The 20,981-nt window shown below is 45.8% G+C and overlaps 2 protein-coding genes across 3 annotated transcripts in view; one reads left to right on the forward strand and one right to left on the reverse strand.

The window, feature by feature from the left end:
- Window positions 1-10,915, forward strand: part of LOC8031776 (multiple C2 and transmembrane domain-containing protein 1-like) — a 28,406-nt gene extending 17,491 nt beyond the window's left edge. Inside the window, exons 10-13 of the mRNA XM_040216464.3 lie at window positions 582-685; window positions 2,203-2,312; window positions 5,584-5,684; window positions 10,618-10,915. Of these exons, the coding sequence (XP_040072398.3) occupies window positions 582-685; window positions 2,203-2,312; window positions 5,584-5,684; window positions 10,618-10,728 (426 nt within the window). The 3' untranslated portion in view covers window positions 10,729-10,915. The remainder of the gene's footprint in view (window positions 1-581; window positions 686-2,202; window positions 2,313-5,583; window positions 5,685-10,617) is intronic.
- Window positions 10,916-16,117: 5,202 nt separating this feature from the next.
- Window positions 16,118-20,949, reverse strand: LOC8036661 (60S ribosomal protein L36-like). 2 transcript variants are annotated; one of them, XM_029994890.3, is made up of 4 exons: window positions 20,899-20,949; window positions 20,564-20,658; window positions 19,965-20,099; window positions 16,118-16,254 (listed from the first exon to the last, which is right to left on the reverse strand). In XM_029994890.3, the coding sequence occupies exons 2-4, from the start codon at window positions 20,654-20,656 to the stop codon at window positions 16,150-16,152; spliced, it is 333 nt and encodes a 110-aa protein (XP_029850750.1). In that variant the 5' UTR covers window positions 20,657-20,658; window positions 20,899-20,949; the 3' UTR covers window positions 16,118-16,149. The 2 variants fall into 2 exon arrangements, with proteins under 2 accessions (XP_029850750.1, XP_029850752.1); XM_029994892.3 differs by lacking the exon at window positions 20,899-20,949 and adding an exon at window positions 20,835-20,858.
- Window positions 20,950-20,981: the final 32 nt, after the last annotated feature.

Here is a 20,981-nt window from a genome sequence, read left to right on the forward strand (position 1 = left end):
CGGCGTCTCGCCGCAGCGGGGCGCCAGTCACGTCCCTCTCCTCTCATCCGTTGTCTGCCGCTCCACCTTTTCCACTTTGGCAGCCGCTTCTCATGGTGATCTGCTAGGTTTTGTCATGGCGTGGAAAAAAAAAAGAAACTTGGAAGCAACAACAACCATGGCGTCGACGCTCCGTGGGCCTATCTGTTTCAATTCAATGCTTAGGCTTGCGGAAAGCGCATAAGTCGTGATTCCCTCGACGTACCGAACGCGACGGGAAGGAGGGGCTTGGGCGCTATTTTGAAAGTGATGTTGTGGCTATATGGTTGGTGCGTCAATCTTAAATATAATTCTGATATTCGTAATCCTAGAGGCCAAACCCAAACGATTTAATTTTTTTTTTTCTTCTTTCTTCAAATACAAAACAGCTTTAATTTCCATTTAACGTACCTCGCGATTTCTGGACACAAAAATGCAATCATACAACCCATTAAAAAAATATATATATATAAAATAAAAGTTCCGGTTTAACATTGCAAGACGGAACACGACTTGGTTCGAGTTAGACAAGTGCCCCTTTGTCATTTCTCCTCTTCCATCAGTCCAAGCGGTCGCTCAAGAAGAGGCTGGGCAATCTCCAGGACGCAGCAGCGTCGATGCAAAACGCGATGGGCAAAGTGGCGTCGTACGGCGAGCGCCTCCGCAAGTGAGACCCATCAGCTTCTTTCCTATGTACTCCGTTTCACCCAGACGCAGTTAACGCCACAATCCGATAGAGTCTTTTTAGACCTAGGCTAGGTGGCGCAAGCTACATCCCGTCACAGTGAGCGCGGCATGATCCTGCACTTTTTCCCTGCGCGTGGTCGGCTAAGACGGTAATATCAGACGCACAAAGACGACGGTCGAACGCCGTGACGATTCACTCTTGGCGCCGCCTGATTGGCCGCGTCGTATCCAATACCGAGCGCAAGTTCGTCTGCTGCTTTTGCGGAGGGTTGTGGTGACGTCACAACGCCGAGCTCTAACTGGTTCTGGTAGAAGGATAGTGGGTAGAGCTCAAAGTAAGCTGCCTTGAGGTCTAGCCACTATCATTCCAATCATAACCAGTCAGAGGTCGGCGTTCTGACGTCACCACAACCCCTGTTCGAGAAACAAACGAACTTGCGCCCCGCATAGCGTTGACTGCGGCCGGAATTACCGCGAAACGGAGCATACACTCGTCAGCCCTTCGACCTTAGGACCTTATACGAGCCGGTGAGACTAAAGTTCCTAGATCTTCCTACGAGTGGCGACATTTTTGAAGCGCCACGACTGCGTGACGGTGCAGGTTTTACGAAGCGAAATGGCGGCGCACAGCGGAAGACTCAACTGGAATGACGCCATTTTGAGCCAGCGGAATGTGCCTTGTCATTTGTATCGGTTGTCGTCACTTGTAAAAAGAAGTATCGAGGGGCTTTAGGCGGGATCCATCAAACAGCGTGAAAAGTGCAAGTCACTGGGCCTTCCTAAAGTTCCTAATTAATAGCTTCCTTCATGTAGTGACATTCTTTGAACCGCCGACTGCGTGGTGGCGCAGGTTTAGGAAGCGAATGGAGGCGCACAGCAGGAAAACTGAACTAGAATGACACCATTTTGTTCCAGTGGAACGTGCTTCGTCATTCGTAGTGGTACTTGTAAGGAGTAGCATTCAGGAACATTGACGTCCCGTGGTTAAGTGAGACAACGACATCACTTGTACTGTGGCGTCATACGACATGGTGACGTCACGGGACGCCGTGACGCGACATCGCGATGTCATGGCACGTGGTACCAGCACGACACTGTGACGTCAGATGGCGTTACGCTTATACTTCGTTTCAGCTTCGGTCCGAGCGCGGCCGATGTTATGAGCCAAAGGGCCAACCAAACAGCGCAAAAAGCCCAGCGTCATGGCGTGCTCTCTGCTCTTGATAGGACTAGCCGGCGGAGGAGCGCGCACAGAGAGAGACGGCGAATACCGGCTGGTCCTATCAACTGCAGAGAGCACGCCATGACGTTGTGCCTCTTTCGCTGCTTGATTGGCCCTTCGGCTCATAACATGGGCCACGCTCGGACCGAAGCTGAAACGAAGTATAGTGTGCAGTGCGTAATCTGTGCGGCAGTGCGCAGCGCCTCGGCTGTCGCCGCACCATAGCTCATTTGCCGGACATGGCAGGGAACCCGGATTTTGTTTGTTTTTTCCAGCTTGGTAGGCTTCGTGGACCCGTACGTGTCCAAGCTGTTCATCGTCAGCCTCCTCATATTTGGCTTCCTGGCATATGTGGTTCACGTCCGCTACTGGTTCTTGATGTGGGGTGAGTTCGGAAATCATCATGGTCCCCGGCATTTAATTGTATGCGCGGTAAATCCGAAATGATTTTGAGCAAACACTTGTAATTTAAAAAAGTAAAAAAAAAAAAGGAAGTTAATCGTCGTAAAAAGAGAAAAAAAAATCTGTGCATTTATTGGCTTTGATGCCGTGCTCCACAAATTTCGCACGCATCCACATTAAAAAGGAAAAAAAAAGCGATTAGAGGTGATTGTTGATCAACTTTGAACTCTTCGTGGTGGTTAACTAAAAAAAGAAAAGACAAGGGTCAAATGAACACAGAACCAAAACGCACGCATAACCACTACTTCACATGCACATCTAGGGTCAGAGCAATTGACCCGAGACAAAGGGGTGTCAAGTATGCAACAGAAGACCGAAGGAGGGGACAAGGCGGACAATTAAAACGTCGTCCTTGATTCTTGGATATTATCTTCAATATTTTCATATCCCCGCGACTCCTAAATGCTTCACGTAATTCCGCCTTGACATCCCTTACCCCCCATTCACACTGGAAGCGGATCCGCGTTCGCGAAGCGGTTGCGAACGCGGTTGTATGAAGATCCAGTGCAATTGCACGCGCATTTGATGTCATCAAATGCGCGTGCAATTGTACTGGGGGGCTAGTGTTTCGTCGTCGAGAAAGCGGTAGTTAGGATGTCCACCGGAAAGAGTTGAGCACGTTGGTTACACATATTTAGGAGACACCAGCTGAACAACCCAAGCACACAAATGTAAGAAGGACGAGAGAGACGCATTCAACCGCTGGACTACCAACTGAAATTTAATGAAACACTTCATCTTCATCGACAGGCTAGGATCAATCATACCTAGCTTGCTTCACTTCTTCCTCTTTTTCCTCATTATTAAACTAAGGCATCTTCCTCGTCTGTCTACTTGTGGGCGGTACTTCCCCTCGCAAGAACGTTCTCTCTTCTCTGGTTAAGGTCACAGAGGGTGAACTATCACACATGTCCCCTTTCTCTTGTATGTTTAAAGCTTCTAAAACCTCGCGTGCAAACCGGTTTCGATGGTGCCCCATGACGGTAACTTTGTCTAGGTTCGCCTTGCACTTGCAGTCGCGGCAATGTAGGGCTAAGTGACCTGCTGCCGTCAAGGTCTTCAAGCTATTGGCATGTTCCCGAGTCCTATCATTTATACAACGCCCGGTCTGGCCGATGTAACAGCGGCCGCATGTCAGGGGTATGTGGTATATAACCTCCTTGTCGCACTGGGCATAAACCGTCCTGTGATTGGTGCCACAAACCTTGCTGTTGCTGGTTTGCCCTTGATTAACCCTGCGGCACAACGAATAGGCCTTATTGGGCGCCGAACACAGCACTTGTACCTCATGTCGATTGGCCATCTTTTTTAACCTATGCGTAATCCCATGAATATATGGAACAACCACAAACGGTCTACTTTTCTTCTTTTGCTGTGTGGAAGGGTCGTTGCGTCCGCAAGTCGTCTTGATGGTGCGGCAAATTCTTTCGCACACGGAGGCAATTACATGTCGCGGGTAGCCCGCGTCTTCGAGTCTTCGAGCGCACAAAGAGGGAAGTCCGTTCCGGGCAATTATTTCGGAGAGGAACACGTGGCAAGCTTGCGTGTCCAAATTTCTCACCGAAAAGATCAACCTTGTTTTGATGCAAGACCCTTTCCGGATTTCCAATTCTGAAAATGTGATTTCTTTTCTTAAAGAAAAAGGGAACATCATCGTTTCTGGGTTTGCCGTGGACGTTCAAGATATGTACTACTCCCTCCCGCATGCACGTCTACTACAAGTTCTTCGGTCAAACATAGAAGATCAAGGCCTCACGTCATTCCAGAATGCGGCAGGGATGCAAGTAGATACCTTCTTAGAACTTTTGGGCTATTACCTATCAGCCACGGTGGTAGCCTACCAAGATCGCCACTACGTGCAGAGAAGCGGCGTATGCATAGGATCCAAAGTGGCCCCACATCTGTGTGAAGTTTTTCTCGGAGCGTGCGGGCGTGCCATCCAAGAAAGTATTAAAGATCCAAGAATCGCGGCGATATTTAGGTATGTCGATGATTTCCTCATTTTATGCACTACAGAAGTTGACGATCATATCGACGGGTGTCTCAACAACATCCTGAGGAGTTTTCAGCACTCATGTATGGGGCTCACTTTCACGCATGAGCTTCCAGAGAGGAAAATCATCAAGTTTCTGGATTTGGTCTTGGAGTTCAGAGCAGAACATGTTTGCTGGAGATACCAAGCCCGTTCAGGCAAAGGGTTTCTCCCCTTCTCGTCGCAGCATTCAAAAAACTGTTAAGCAGGCGGTAGCTTTCACAGCCCTGTTTTCTAGCCTGAAGAAATCCTGTGAGCATCAGCTCTCCCGAAGCTTTGAGTTGCAAATATCCAGACTCGAAGACGCGGGCTACCCGCGACATGTAATTGCCTCCGTGTGCGAAAGAATTTGCCGCACCATCAAGACGACTTGCGGACGCAACGACCCTTCCACACAGCAAAAGAAGAAAAGTAGACCGTTTGTGGTTGTTCCATATATTCATGGGATTACGCATAGGTTAAAAAAGATGGCCAATCGACATGAGGTACAAGTGCTGTGTTCGGCGCCCAATAAGGCCTATTCGTTGTGCCGCAGGGTTAATCAAGGGCAAACCAGCAACAGCAAGGTTTGTGGCACCAATCACAGGACGGTTTATGCCCAGTGCGACAAGGAGGTTATATACCACATACCCCTGACATGCGGCCGCTGTTACATCGGCCAGTCCGGGCGTTGTATAAATGATAGGACTCGGGAACATGCCAATAGCTTGAAGACCTTGACGGCAGCAGGTCACTTAGCCCTACATTGCCGCGACTGCAAGTGCAAGGCGAACCTAGACAAAGTTACCGTCATGGGGCACCATCGAAACCGGTTTGCACGCGAGGTTTTAGAAGCTTTAAACATACAAGAGAAAGGGGACATGTGTGTTAGTTCACCCTCTGTGACCTTAACCAGAGAAGAGAGAACGTTCTTGCGAGGGGAAGTACCGCCCACAAGTAGACAGACGAGGAAGATGCCTTAGTTTAATAATGAGGAAAAAGAGGAAGAAGTGAAGCAAGCTAGGTATGATTGATCCTAGCCTGTCGATGAAGATGAAGTGTTTCATTAAATTTCAGTTGGTAGTCCAGCGGTTGAATGCGTCTCTCTCGTCCTTCTTACATTTGTGTGCTTGGGTTGTTCAGCTGGTGTCTCCTAAATAGGATGTCCAAATTCGATGCGCAGGTCTTCGCAAGTACGCCAGGGGTCTTCTGGGTTCCAAGGAACGCGCAGAAGGCTTCCACCTGCGTAACCTCCTGAACAGGACGCCCGATGACCTAGAAAGGGTGCGTTATACCAGTGCTGCACCATAGAATTGCCACTCATCCTTGACCTGTGCGTTTACCGCAAGGTAAGCGCACCGGTCAAGGAAAATTTTCGCTGGAGTGTCACGTGACCTGGCGGGTCACGTGACCCCCAAGGTCACGTGACACCCCCAGGTCACGTGACACACCCCAGATCACGTGACCCCCCTCTCCCGAGGTCACGTGACCCCACCAAGGTCATGTTACCCCCCCCCCCCCCCGACGTCACGTGACCCCCTCCCCCGAGAACACGTGACCCTCAGTACCCTTCCCTCCTCCTCCTCAAGAGCTGCGTTCTAATTCGGCGTTACAGGGAGTTGTAAACGGCTTTCAGTTTTTTTTTTTTTTTTTTATTTTGCCCGCTTTCTCAAAAACCTCTCGTTCGCAGTTGGACCTCGCGCAATTTGTCCCATTCTCATTTGGTCCGTCTCGTTTGTACGTTCAACTTCTCATAAGATCCGAATCTGTTTCTTCGCAACTGGGCCCATTCTCATTTTGCCCCTTCGCGTTACGACCGAATGACACTACTTCGGCGGCTTCTACCGAGGTTATCCCTTCGCGCGGCCGTGTTGGTGAGTCTTACATTGTTCGAGTCCCCAGCATACCATCAGATATATGTAGGGTCTTTCGTTTTCGGGTTAAACCCGATATTTCCTTATATTTACAATCAGATTATGTTTCTTTTAATCGGGTTAAACATGATTTTAACCGAATATGGAACAAACCTTCCACCATTTTCACGTCTTTTCTTTTTTTTTGTGTTGTAGAAATGTGGAGCTCCTTTACGAAACTTGCTGAAAGCGCGCATGACAAAAGCGATACAAAACATATCCAAAAAAAATACTCTCTAATAAAAAAACATTAACTTATTTTTGCGTAGTCAATTTCGATAAGAAAGCGCGACCCAGACCACCGAACGGCTCACCGAAGTTGCTGTGCATTGTAAGCGGAAGCTTTGATGTTGAGAAAACGTTCTACTTTCGGAACAGAAACGCTACGCATGCAGATGATTATGTACGTCATTGTTAAAAAAAACCTTTTTGAAAATTGAAAGGACAAACTGAGTTCTTACACACCGTTTTATTCCCATTCTCTGCACATTAAAGACTGGTTCGTGTACATAATGCGTTCCATGTCCTAACACCGATCGCTACTTTTTATTGACAGAAGGCAACGATCAAGTGCTGAAGGCGGAACTTCTGCCTTCTCTACCTATCACAACTATATATAGTTGTGATAGGTAGAGAATGCAGAAGTTCCGCGGAGAAGGAGACTATTGGAAAGGTCTATAGGCCCCTCCAATAGTCTCCTGCGCGCTGCCCTATTTGTCTATTTGCCCTACTGGGCTGTGGAAGGCGTTCTGCGCATGCGCGGTAGCTCTCTTTCACGAAATATGAGACGCCACGCACGCGTCCACAGCCCAGTGACTCAGCATCTTCGCCTGGGTGATAAGCTCCATCGCCGACACCCTTGTTGTTTTTGGCAATTTCCTTAGGCAAGTATTAACACAGAATGTGTTTTATGAGCCGATTTTCATTGAGATCTTTAATGTTCTATACTGCTACGTTCGGCTGTAAAGAAAAAGCGACACCGAACAGCGTTACGCCTATAGGGAATTATAGGGGCCAAGTGAGAATGGCGAAACGAAAACGGGCTCAAATGAGAAGGGCTGAAATGCTAAGGACGAAACAGAAAGAGCCAAATACGACGGGGCAAAGCCAGAAGACCTTCTAGGGAATGGTTGTTTTGAGAAGTGCCAGGTGAGAAGGCGAAACGAGAACGAGCTCAAACGATAACCACCCGACCAAAACAGCTGCTGGCGCCAAGTCCAGCTCCCCCTTCCTTCCAATAGCGTCTCTTAGTTTTAGCAATCGTTGGGGACGTGTCACCCCACACTTCTGGATTCACCTCTGGCGGCGTCATGTCGAATCCGGAAGCTTCCTCCCTCTATGGCTTACCGCGTCCTAAGAAAGTGGTCCCTCGATTGCTGCCTGATGACGTCATAGAAATGTCGTTGTGATGATGTGGATTTTGGGAAGCGACCGCGAAGTGGAGAAGAAGAAGTTGGTGGACTTCAAATGAACGTAAAGGAGATGCTGGAGAGAAGGCACGAGGCGGGTTGGAACGACACCGGCGGATCAGCCTCCTGAGGCGCGATTCGTGTTAGAGGAGCTGTGCAACAATTTCAGGGCTTTGCTCATATAACTTCTGGAGTTGGTGTCTGTTGGTGTCTCGACCTTTCTGAAGTAAAGAATAAAAACCGCTTTTGCCTGCATGTCCCAGTTTTTATTTTAAAAATTGACAAAGATTGCGGTTTTCGGCACCTCTCAACTCCTTCAGCATCTTCCAAGTCACGTGCGCTGTGACGTGAATGAGGGACGCGCGGGGTTCCGGCGAAGCTCTCTCTCTAGAGCCATCAGTAACAGCGAGAACTCACCCGTTCGCGATCATGTGACCACGTGCTTACGCAGCGCGATCAACATGGCGAAAGGAGGAGAGTGCCAACGTACTCGCCCGGCTACGGCCATCCCCGTCCCGCTCTGCCCCCTTCCCCTTCCGGCTTATGGCGGCTGTTCGAGCTTGCAGATAAAGCTGACGGTTTTGTTGACCTCGGATAGATGGCGCCACAATAACTCGTATACTAAAAGTTTTGTCGATGATACCAGGTTTTTGACGCATTTATATTTATGTTGGAACGACAAGATTTGTAGAAAGATTACCTTTTATCGGGCAAGTATTGCACAACTTGCCATCGTTTTACAAGTCCTCCTTTGACGTCACGCCGCGTGGTTCTCATGGCCGCCGCTCGCGGCTGCAAATCGGGAATATTCTAATTTTTGCCTCGCGATTACGCAGCAGAATCGCAACATTTCAAAGGAAGGAGATATATTTTCTGTCCTTTGTGACAAGTTAAAGAATGCCAAAAGTAGAAGATGCAAATTCTTTCAACGTTAAAATCGTTGCCCAGCCCCTTTAAGGCATGTGGGAACGACACCCAGGCAGGTCAAGATCACCGTCGCTACCAGCTGAACACCATTAAAAACATTAGCATGATGGCTGCGCCCGAAAGGACTCTGTAAATATCCGTATATTGTTCTTCTTGCGAGTCATGTTCCTCTTGTTTCACATACATGGTTTTCGAAGTTCCGTGTCCCCATCATTTGCCATCATCATCATCATCACAGTCATGCTGTCGCCTGTCGCGATCCTGGTGGTGTCACAACAACGGGTGGGTGTAGCAGACGCCTATAATATTCTGCTGCGGGGCGCTCTCCAGCTTCAAAGTACACGGAAGCTTCGGCAGTCAGGAATTGGGACGCTGCTACAACAGCGATATTCACGTTCCCTCGTGCTTCCCCCCCCCCCCCCCCCCCCCAGAACTTTTACAACCAACCGCCAGGATCGCGACATCCGACAGGACGACACTCCGGCATTTGTGACCTGTTGCCACTAAGGGAGCACTTTCGACGCACGGGTGGAATAGGACACTAAGCATACCAGTCGGCGACGCGTTCCAGACACCGTATACCCATAATGCACTGCAGCACCGAAACTGATGATGATGATGGTGATAAAGGGTCTGACGGTACGACAGCAACGAAGGCCATACTGTGTCAAGAACAGAAACCCTACGGGGTTCGCTCGAGATCACAGTACACTGCACTTGTTTTTTGTTTTGTTTTTTGCCGCCACTCGGTAGTAAATCAAGAGGTTGGGAAAAGGTTGTCCAAGACGGCTCGAATAAGCTCCTTTCTTGTAACACCAGACAGAAACCCGCGAACAAAATCGGTCGAAAAAAAGGTTATAGGATTGAGCTTCTGTCAGGAATCCAACAGCTATCACAGTATCCGGTGTCTGGGAAGACGCCAGAAACGATGGCAAACAGCCGGATAGTTTGGTTTGTAACACTGTGCGTACAAATAATTGCTCCTCGTCACGCAAACAACAAAACAAAACAAAAAAACGCATATATGTTGACGAAACAAATGTGGCAGGCCTAAGCCTCCAAGCGGAATAAGTCGAACAAGATTGTCGCGTCTCATTGGTACACAGCGTTAACAATCCACTTTATACTTAGAATTTTTGTAGTACCCGATACCCACTAAACGCGCTCTCTGGAACAATACATATCGATAAAAAAGTGCTGTTATAGCACTATCAATGCCAAGAGCTGTGTCTATTTTGTGCTAGCCCAGCCGTCGCTGGGCTTGCACAGTCGATTAACACAGGGCTGCTCTGTTTTTATTTACCTCAAATACTCAGGGTCTGTAGGCATTGCAGAGAGAAGTGAATACAAGGTATATGAAGAAGAAAAAAAAAAAGGTTGTAATGCAAATAATTACCTGTCAATAAAATCTTTACGTCGTTAATCAAGGTCGTTTTAAAGGTGACGCCATGCGATAATGATACCACAGGCGCTGTTTCATGAAAGCGTGCATGGTTCAGGTTATGAATGAACCGTGCAAATTTGTTTTTGTCATAGTGATATATGCCCACTTTGTATCAGAAAGGAGGTTGGTAGCTTGACGCGCAAGAGCACAAGAGTGGATTTATGGTAGATTTTGTGAAACGAAAACAAACCAGCAATTTTTCTAGGTGATGCAAGGTTAGGCAGGTTCAAACTACATTTCATAGATGTCACGCTGCAGTGCGTCGATAGCAAGTATGATGCGACTAGATTTATTTTGAATCGGTTTAACTAGATATTAGTATGGCAGGACGGGTGTACCAAATTGAAAGGGCACGATCCAGCTTTGAGCTATACTTTATATTCATAATAGAGTGTTCATAAAATTGTCGCGGCTCCAGGATTGACATCCTGAAAGGTACGCCAACTAACACGTCGTGTGGTCCAAAACAAGCTATAAACAAGCCCAGCGACTTTCTGCATGACTCATCTTCTTTTCAATTTCAGATCCACTACACAGCTCCTCTGCAAGACATGAAGGATGTTCCACGGACGGACTACAAACCTTCATACTTGTCCGCGTTCAAACGAGCCCTTCATAAAGCCACAAAAAACTAATACGCAATTAAAAAAACAAAGGGGGAGGCACAAGCGACTTTGAACATACACGTCATTTTCGTGTATTCCACTCCAAATACGATGTTCGAAGTTGGCATCTTTGCTTTACCTCTCCTGTGCATTCCCTCAGACATTCTTAATGTTATGACAGGCCGTTGTTTTTACTTAAAAAGGACTATCGCAGCGGCCTTGGAAGGCACACATGCTGATTTATGAAAGACATTGTACGGTTAGGTAAGTAATCAACTCCAACAGTATTTCACCAAATAATGTTAAAATGTAAAATCATATTGAGTATCTACTTGAATGCTCTGTTCAAGTTGTCAAGGTTGCAATAAAAGTTTGCACTTCTTAGTTCAGTTCGAAAGCAGCGTCATTTATTTATGTGGAATGGAGATTTGGACAAGTTGGTATGAGTTCATCGTGAAAAACCACGCAAAAGAAACAAGGACAAAAAGGAAGGACTACACAGGGCAAGCGCTGACTAACAACTGATTTTTTTTTTTTTTTTTTTTTTTATATATATGCGGATGGCGTTATGTTCGCTCAGGCATAGGGCGCACCGTGGATTTTGCACTTCTTTCTTCTTCGTTTCACACTCCACATGCTAACCAAGATCCAGAAAATGAATCTCACTGTTCGTTAGAGTCAGTAAAATTTTGCTCATGCAAAATGATTTTTTTTTTTTTTTTTTTTTTTTTTTTGGTGGGGTTTGGTGTTCGCACAATACGGGGGTGTTGGAGAACCGCGGTTCGTACCTGCAATCTCGACAGTGCATCGCTAAATGCGAGTATGCGGTCCCATTCAACGAACTTTGGTGTTCTCTAAGTCGAATGTTTAGGCATTGCCCCGTTTGCCCAATATAGGAGCGCCCGCACGAGAAGGAGATCATGTAGAGTAGACCGTGCCTTTTACTCAGGTGACGAATTCGATGCGGTGCTTGACGCTGAAGCTGTTACGATCCGCTCGCTCCTTTTTGCCTTTGTGTCGGTTCACCACGGAGCGTAATTAGTCTAGTTCGTTGCGGGCAGACAAAACCACGTTCACTTCGTATCTAGATGCTACCTTTTTTAAGTCCGTGCGACATGCGGTGTATATATGGAATGATCGCAACCTTCTTATTTTCCATCTTTAACGATTCACCCCAAGCTAAACCGACCTTAACGGTTTTTTTTTTTTTTTACTAATTTCTCGCAAGCTGCTGAAATGACTGAGTCTGGAAACCCTGAAGCTTTGATCCTTTCAATATGGACTGATCTAATCAACTGCACTAATCTAGTCAACTAAGAATAGAGTAGTACTACCTCGACGCACTTCCATTATTCCTTTTACCCTCTACTATGGTCAATAAAGCGCTTACATATCTCTCTTCAATCTGCAGGTTGAAGCCTATGTTCATTTTGCGAATACACGAATTGATTAATGTGGATCTTAAACAGGAAAATGCGATGCCTTTCTTGATTAGTTCTGAATGTGCTTGCTGATAGTCTAGCAAACGTTTTGCTGATCTAGGGTGGTACGACCAGCATATATGTGTTCTTTTTCTAATTCTACAAGACCTAAAAACTGGATATGCTTGTCTTTTGGGGTCTATATATAAACCGAAGTCCTAGACATAGCTCACTGAATACTTTCAATACTCCATTTAACGGTTTTCTTCTTTTTTTTTTTTTGTTTTTAATGAAAACCAAATGTTGCTTAGTAAGGGTGCCACCCTCGATCCTATACAGACTCCTGACTTTTGTACGAAAACATTATCTTGTCATCCTATAAAGAAATTATTGAACCGAGATTCCGCATTGTGTTATGAACTTATTTTCGTCGATGTGCTCTAAAATGCACTCTCGAACGCTCAATATGAGGTCATCGCGAGGCATAGAACAGTATAAATCTTCCACACCAGGGCTAAAAGTACTGCACCCCTGGGTTATCTTTCAGAAATTCGACCACCGCCACGGAGCTGGGGTTTTAAAAAGGGGTCAAAGATTAATGGGGAGTAGATGTGTTTTTGCAGATATCCTCATATCGCATGTTGCCAAGTGTCTTTTTCAGAAACAATGGCACGTAGAGGAATTTGAGGCTTGTGGGTTTTTTGCCGTGAAGAATACTGTAAATTTAATTTTTTGTTATGTTAACGTAATTTAGTTATGCACACGAGTGGCCATTTATATGTAAAGTTTTCTGATGCTCAGCACGTGGGTGACAAACAAGCCTATAATAATAAAACTGATTCTGGAATTTAGGTTCAAGATTTCATTCGTCCACTGCAAAAGCGGATTCGGTGTCAGATTCAACATTATCACTGATGGAAGCGGCACCTTTTGTTGTAGGTTTCGTAGCAGACAAAATACTGGTTTGGAGCAGATATCAACATCTGTTTGCTCATCACTTGAAAATTCAAACAAAAAATGAATGCATCATTAAATGGAACACGCATCATTCTAAGAAATAAGTCCCAGGTAGGAGTAGGTCCTATTAATTGGTATTGTAGTATTTTTTTTGCTGAAAAATTAAGCATAACGCTGCAGCTCAGTTGAGATAAAGCCTCTTTCCCCCTTCCCCTTTCACACTCAGTAGCTTATTTAGCCTGTCATAATCCTCCAAAATGCCAGAAAAAAAAACCAGCATATTTGCCAAAACGTCTATAAGAATACATACCCCCAAAGTTTTCTGAACTTACCAAAATCATTACTCTAATATCATAAACTGCAATAACAACCATCCACAAATAGAACAAAAAACTACAGTCGTAGTTTGAAAGTGGCACTACGCTTTAGCGGCGCTGAAAGCAGAGTTTAGTCAAAGCTCGGTGCCTTTTCGATGGACCGTTGCGCCGTGAACTACCTTTACTACAGTATTTATTAAAATATAGACCCGCGTTTTTTTTTGTGTTTTTTTTCCCTTATTTTTTTTTTTTTGGCACACTTTTTAAATTAAAGGTCAACCTACAATAAAAAATAAAAAAAGTTCGAGGTACACCGGTACACCTAAGCATTTCTTATGAGTTGTGAATACGAAAGCGTGCAAGGCCGCTCGTCCGCTCCCTTTTTCGTCTGCTGCGTACTTTTCGTCGCCGGTCAGCGCGCGTGCTACCCTGGGCACGCTGACCTTGGACGCTCTGTGTTAACAGCGCGCTGATGGACACGCAGCGCCATGGGGTGAGCGGTCGTGGAAACTGACGAGCGCAGCGGCCAATGGGAGCCCCGTCGACGCGCGCCAGCCAAAGGAACCGAAGGAAACTAGGTGCCGTTTTCGCGCTTCATACTGATGACGTCAGCTCACTCCATAGCGAGTTTTAGTAGACCGTGTTTTCCGCCCCGCTAAGCCCCTCCGCTACCCGGAACTGTACAGCCAAGGCCATCGGCGCGCACGCGCAGTGTCGGTTTCTTCGTAGCGGAGGGCTAGCGGAGGGGGAAACACGGTCTGCTAAAACTCCCTATTAAAAGTACATTTGTAACGGTACTGTGCCTAATTTTCGAAAAAATCGCGCTAACCGATCGCTCCCCCATGTCAGCCACTGCTCGTAGGACTCCGGTGCAAAGAGATGAAACTCGACGCAAGCGCGATGGCGGGAGGCAGTGAAAATAGACATCGGGAGGCAGTGAAAATAGACGCCCGTCGCGCAAGTAGCCACATGAAGGCATATGGGTGGCAGATATATTTCAAATAATCCCATCAAAAGTAAAAAAAAAAAGTTTTGTTTTATACGGTAGCCGCCATTCCACATGAAAAATATGAAGTAGAAGTGACAATATTCCAAAGCGATATTAATGGATTATTGAATTGGTTTACTGAAAATCGTAATTTGTAAATTCGAAAAAGCCAAATTGCTGTGCTTTAGAAATCCCCTCAAGAGTGTTTTATTGAATCATTCTTTCTTGGAAACAAAGAGGTGCAGGATACTGCATTGAAATATCTGGCTCGCACAAAATTTCTGGGACTAGATTTCGACAAACACAACTTAGGAATGTCACGATGATTACATTAAAAAAAAAAAAAAATATTAAGAACTGTTTCCTTTAGATACCACATTGGTACTTCAGCATGTGCTCATGCAAAGAAAAATATTTATTGTGCCTTAGGTACCAAGATATGGCATTTTGGTTTATGGATCCAGCTCAAATAAGATTACGAACCGCAGATAAACTTATAGGATAGTAAACAATATTGCATATGACACACAAGTTCAACATATAGAGCTCATCCACAAAGTTGAGGCATTTAATATAATGCCATTATTTTATTTAAATATATAGCTATAACAAATTATTTTCCAGTGCAGAATATGAACATCCGGTACAGAAAAGGCTTCTCAGAAATATAGGCAAATATTATTTATCAAGGATACATACGCATTAAGGGAAAAAGAATGAAGTTTTTATGTCCCTTATATTTTCAATGAAGTACCAGGAGAAATTTAGTCTACCCTTTTAAAGAAGTTAAAAACAAATTCAAAACATGGTGTTCGAAAAATCAAATGTAGACATTTTTATATACATTGATGTTTTTATAAATTACTTCCGTCTTATCTGTGTAGCCTAAATTTGTTGTATTGAGGCAGAATTGTTTTGTTCTACGTGCTTACATTAAAAGTTGTCGTTTTGTTTTTTGGTTCCGATAGAGAAAATTCCTGCTTCTTCGGTGGGCGTGATATTTTGCATGGCAACTGCTTGGTTCTGGTAACAAAATAAAGCGGTTTTCTTTTTGTATATTTCTTGACTTTAAACCAGCAGACTTGTACATATGGCAGGATTATGCAGACGCCAAGGGCCAAAGGAACAAGCTTACTAAGCTTTGGCAGAAATGGAGACAGGCAAAACAGGAGGGTAAAAGCTGGAGTGCACGACCGCAAGAGATGTCAACTCCACGTTCCATTCCCACCTGGGCGCAAGCTTTGGCACTATGTTTACGCCGTCGAGGCAAAAAATGCATACCAAATTCACCCGTGCATTATAACGAAGCAACACACAATATTGTCAGCAATGTCTTTGCACAAAAATGCAAGAGTGGACATTTAAATACCCGACGCATGTTTGTGCACTACCCTGCTTTCCTAAAGTATGCAGCGTCAAAGGACACTTGGCATTTGGTCTAACTGCAGAGCTGGCACCATCCAGCTGCGACGACGTTCCACGGAGGAAGATGTTTGCAAGTCTCGATTATTTATTCTACGTGGTGTTGAACTATTGCAGCTCTGGATAGGTTGGCACGGTTCGTGGCATCCACTGCACTCCGCCATAAGGTGAAACGGAGCTTAGAAGGCTAAGTACTTCAGCGGTGCACTCTAGCACGGCGATCGCACCAGCGCCACTGGCATATCAGTGTGCCACGTGCCGAAAGCTGTTCTTCCCTCCAACGTGCAGAGGCAAACAAGAAAGGGGCGAGGTAGTGTGAGGTTTTTCTTTTTTAATGAACGGAGGTCTACTTGTGTTCCGTCTTCTCCTTGTGGGCGGCCGCCTTCCTCTGGGCCACCAGGACGTTGCTCAGCTCGTCCCTCTTCCTCTTGCCACGGAGGTGGGTGCCCAGCTGAAAGCACAATGCACGCCCCCGTTGAGCGCAACGGCCACCAAAACAAACGTCGACTCTTTATCGCGAGGCAGGAGGCAGTAAAGAGAATGGAAACACAAAGTGCATCTGATGTCGCAGGAATGAGTCTTGTACGGACACCGGGACAAACGGCCACTCTTACTGCGAGAGGAGACAATGAAAAGCTACCAATGCAAAAAAAGGATCTTCAGTGTCACACAAATGAGACCTTCACTCATCTCACACTACAAAATCAAGAGAGTTTTCAGAGCGTGAACCGTTAGAACAAACAAACATTCCATAAAAATAAAATAAACCGAATTCCTGACTGCCTTCAGACTGGCAAAAAAAAAAGCAGTTGTAGGTATATCATTTAGGGTCACAAACTGGATAGTTAATTTTCTAACTTAAAGGGGCCCTCCTATGATTTTTGGACTAGTCTGAAATTTGCACTGAAACTGAGTTCATCGTGTAGACGCCCAAAGAAAATATGTTTTTCCCGGAAATCCTCATTATTCTGGGGGTAATAAGCAAATAAAAAATACAAAAAACAAGCAAAACATCTTCACTCTGAGGCACATTAGCCCTTTTAATCGCTATGTACACAAATGTGCACATCTGAAACCCTCACTTTTATACAGGAATGTATTGCATATTGAATCATTTTAACAATTTTTGTGGGATTTTAGGCTCTATGTCTGACAACCAAAGTTTGCAAAGAAAATTCCAGTGAAATGTTTTTTTCGCAAACAAAGATTGTAAGAATTGTTTTCCCCCACGATCGATGGCAAACGCAATATCGAAAGGTTACAGAAAATTAATTTATTGGAGGGCCGAAGCAAAGCGGCAGGCCGAATGACTGTGGGTTAGGTTTGTGGCAAGAGTTGAGGACGGGTATGCACAGTCACCAAAGCCCCGTGCATCGCCCTAGATTAAGGCTTCGACCGATCGCACCGACGCAGAACGACGTCTGTCATTCATAACGCCACTCCTCACTGCGCCGAGAAAAGCTTGACAAAACGTGCCTAGAGTCCCGCGCACTCTGCTCCCCTTTATATCCGTTTCTACCAATCAGGATCGGTGTGATCAAAGCTGCAATTTGGTGCAGGGGTAAGCCACACCGCAACAGGTAGGCAAAAGAGTCAGATGATCGGGATAACAAGTGCAAATAAGCACAATCCACCGTCGACTTCCACAGACAGATCCACACTTGGCATTTGTTGTTTTGAGCGGGAACGGCTGCCGGCACATACTAATAAGTCATGATCCTATATGGCTTCTACGAGAGGTCGTCCTGGATTTTAATTAACTCTAACCTACGGTACATCGTCCACTTTCAAGCTCTTGTAGGCACCCCGGGCAAAAAACGAGGCAAGAACAACAAATTAAAATCACAGAAATGAGTGACCTGGCAGACCCGGGTTAGGTTGTTCAGCTCCTGGGAGGCAGGAGTCTCTATAGTGTTTTTTTTTTTTCTTCCTGTTTCTGAACATTTGAAAAAAGCTTTTTCTCTGCGTTTCATCTTTACCCCTCAATAAAAAAACACATTTTGGAAGAACGATCTAGTCTATTGAGTGATATGCTTAATTTCACCCGCATAAAAGAAATTAACGGCTGTCGCCAATGCTGCCAATCACAAAACCGTTCACCGGTTCTCCCATGACGTCACCACTGCGCCCGCAGCTGCGAGTTTTAAGCACACTGTGGCACCACCAGACGTTGTGCCGTTTTTTGCCAGATCGAAATAACATATGATGCGCTAATATTTTGCGGCTACTTTTCTGATTAGCCCGACCGACTGAGTTATTAGCATACCAAACATCGTTGGAGCGCCTCTTTAAAAATTTTGACTCACAAACATGTTTCCTCTTGCCATATGATTCTGCACGCATCTGCCGTTTTATTTATTCGGTTTGCTTCTTTTCCCGACTTCCGTAACGCTTACTACTCCCGTTATTTGAAGTGTTAGAAATGGGGCTAGGTGTCAAGCGGCCCACAAAGTTGTAAACAATGTCCCAAATTCACTACACAAATAATTGCCGGATACTCTTGCCGAAAAGAGATTGCTACTGCCACAAATAGCCAGTAACAGAACTGACGGAGCCCACAGACCTCTCGCAAAAACAAAGCAATCCTGTTTCGGTCATGATGACATCCCGTCGCAGCCATTTTTGAATTTCTTTTCATAAATTTGTGGTGTTGTCTACCAATACAAATAAAATGTTGCAGCAAGTTTTTTTTTTTTTTTTTTTTTTTTGGGGGGGGGGGGGGGGGCTTTTGACGTGCCGAACTGTGCGCGCAGGCAAAGAAAAGAAGAATATTGTAATGGGCCGATCATCCTGCTCCGTTATCTAAGGTCCTAGGCTGCTTAAATCATCCACGAGCCAGAAGGGTGGCGCTGCACTAGAGAGTGGTAGCCACAAACGCATGGCACGCGGCAGGCCTTACCCCTACTCCTCGCTAGGCTGGTACTTACGGCCGCTGGAGGTCCGTGTTTCAACGGGGATTCTCAAAGATGACGGGGCGCAGTGCAACCGAGCGCCGACTTCATTCTCATCCAGTGCTGAGATGCACAAGTTTGTCAACGGGGCAATCGAAATCATAACTATGGTACACCTCTTCCTCGTGGCCAAGGAGGTCCCATGATGCAACGTGCAGTGTTGCATGCAGTTATTTTTTTAAACTAGCCTATTGCTCCGCTTTTGTATTCTTTTGTAATTGCTACACTACAACATACCTGCCAACCTAGCAACATAAAAATTCAAAAGACCGCCGCGCGCAGGGGGTGGAAGGGGGGGGGGGGGGGGGGGGTGAAGTATTATTATTTCTTTTTTGTTTGACAAAAAACCCTGTTAAGAGGCACTCTGCGCGAATCACACTGTTTTCGCAGTTGTTTTGGAGTAAACTGCCGGTAGTGCCCTGCCCTTCTACGGCACGAGCATGGTTCCGATGCTTTTATGAAGTGATGTGCATCTTGATGTCAAGCTTGCCGCCGTGCAAAACGCTCACACATCACAGGCGCACATGGTACAGAACCCATAATTATCAGCTTACCGCCAAGCGACAAAGCACGGAAACACAGTCGCGTATGGTCTCAGAAATACTTGCAAGTACTTGTTCTTGGCTTTTGAAAGTGCCATCAATCGTTCCAACAGATCAGTGGTTCCAACTAGACTCGGGGAAACACAAAGAGTAGTTCGGCGTTCCGCACCTCACTCGACGACCTAACAAGGCCAATTGAAGCCTAGCGCACCCATGGTCATATAGACGCTTTGCAGCAGCTGTGCATTGACGCCGCCATAACTGATTATCAGTTTTGGTTTCCTCTTATTCCGTTTATTTCACTTCATCATTACCATGGCAGGCCAGGTTATCGCCACATTATATTCAACTGTGTCCTTTTCTAAAGCATCGGCCTTTGTAGAGGATCGTCAACTACCGTTTCAGTTGCTTGGCATCTCGGTAAGACAAGAGAAGGTCGGCTATGGCGGCTGTAATTTGGCGCGTGTGTAAAGCGTCTATAAGCTGTGTGGTCTGGGAATTCTTCTCCCCAACTGTACATAAAAAAATGGTTTATGTAGGAATGTTTTATAGTCAGATGAGGTGCGAACAGTGTTCGCGGTACATAAATGGACAGCAAAAAGCTAGCGAACGTTTTCTGGAAATCACTCGGCACCTGTTGTTTTTAAGGTGACAGAAGCGGGGCTCACCCTCTTCTTGATGAACTTGAGGGCACGTTTGTCCTTGGACACCTTGAGCAACTCCATGGCCCGCCTTTCGAAAGGCGCGAAGCCGCACACCTCGCGGATCAGGTCGCGGACGAAGCGGGTGTGCTTAGAAAGCGCCTGCGAGAGGAAAATGCGCATACACTTTTAGCAGAACCCATCTTCATTCAGCAAGGACTCTTGGGCAGGCTGCCAGTCATTTCACTGAAGCACAAATGAGCCATGTATTATTTTGCCTCTCGCTGCGAAAACGGACATGGCATGGAAAATTACCGCATCCATCAGTACTCGGCTTAGTCGGCACTTGGCATAAACAGATTTGGAAAACTCTAGCATTGCTCATCAACAAACATGACAGCAACGTGCGCACGCACACATCACATTGCCGTGAATCACCCACGTCGGCGTTTGCCTTCTTTTGCGAAGAAATCTGGATAACCACACGCGCTATTTGCAACAGACATGCCGCGACAGGCTAAAACGTAGTTCGCCAACAAAATACGTGGCAAACTGCCCTAAAACTGCTAGCTGCTCGCACCAACTTGAATCACGGGAGCAACAGAGGTAACATCGACTTCACTTACTCCCTTCCTTCGCGAAGGCCGAGGCTTGTACTCGTTCTTCGTGACTTTGTGGCCCTTTCCGAGGCCTACGGCGAGTTTGTACTGCACCCCCATGCCTGAAAACAAGCAAGAATCAAGTTAGCGAGGTGAAAACAGCACGTATGCCCAGTTAGCGGCGTACTACCGAGTAGGGTCGGCGTGAAATACTAATCTAATAATTTCAATCAAAATGAAATAATTAATCAGACTTATTAACAACAACATCCGTAACATAGCAGCGCGTAAACCGTACCTTTGAGGTTATAATTAAGTAAAGATTAACACGGATTCCTGTGAAAGATGAACGAAATACACACCTTGTTCTTTTAATGGCGGAAGCAGAAAGGAGCGCAGAATTCTGGGAAGAGTTGGTTTTCAAAATTATTGTCCCGAAAGAAAA

This window comes from Ixodes scapularis, unplaced genomic scaffold, assembly GCF_016920785.2.
Source record: "Ixodes scapularis isolate PalLabHiFi unplaced genomic scaffold, ASM1692078v2 PGA_scaffold11__112_contigs__length_91849675, whole genome shotgun sequence".
Classification (NCBI taxonomy): Eukaryota; Metazoa; Arthropoda; class Arachnida; order Ixodida; family Ixodidae; genus Ixodes; species Ixodes scapularis.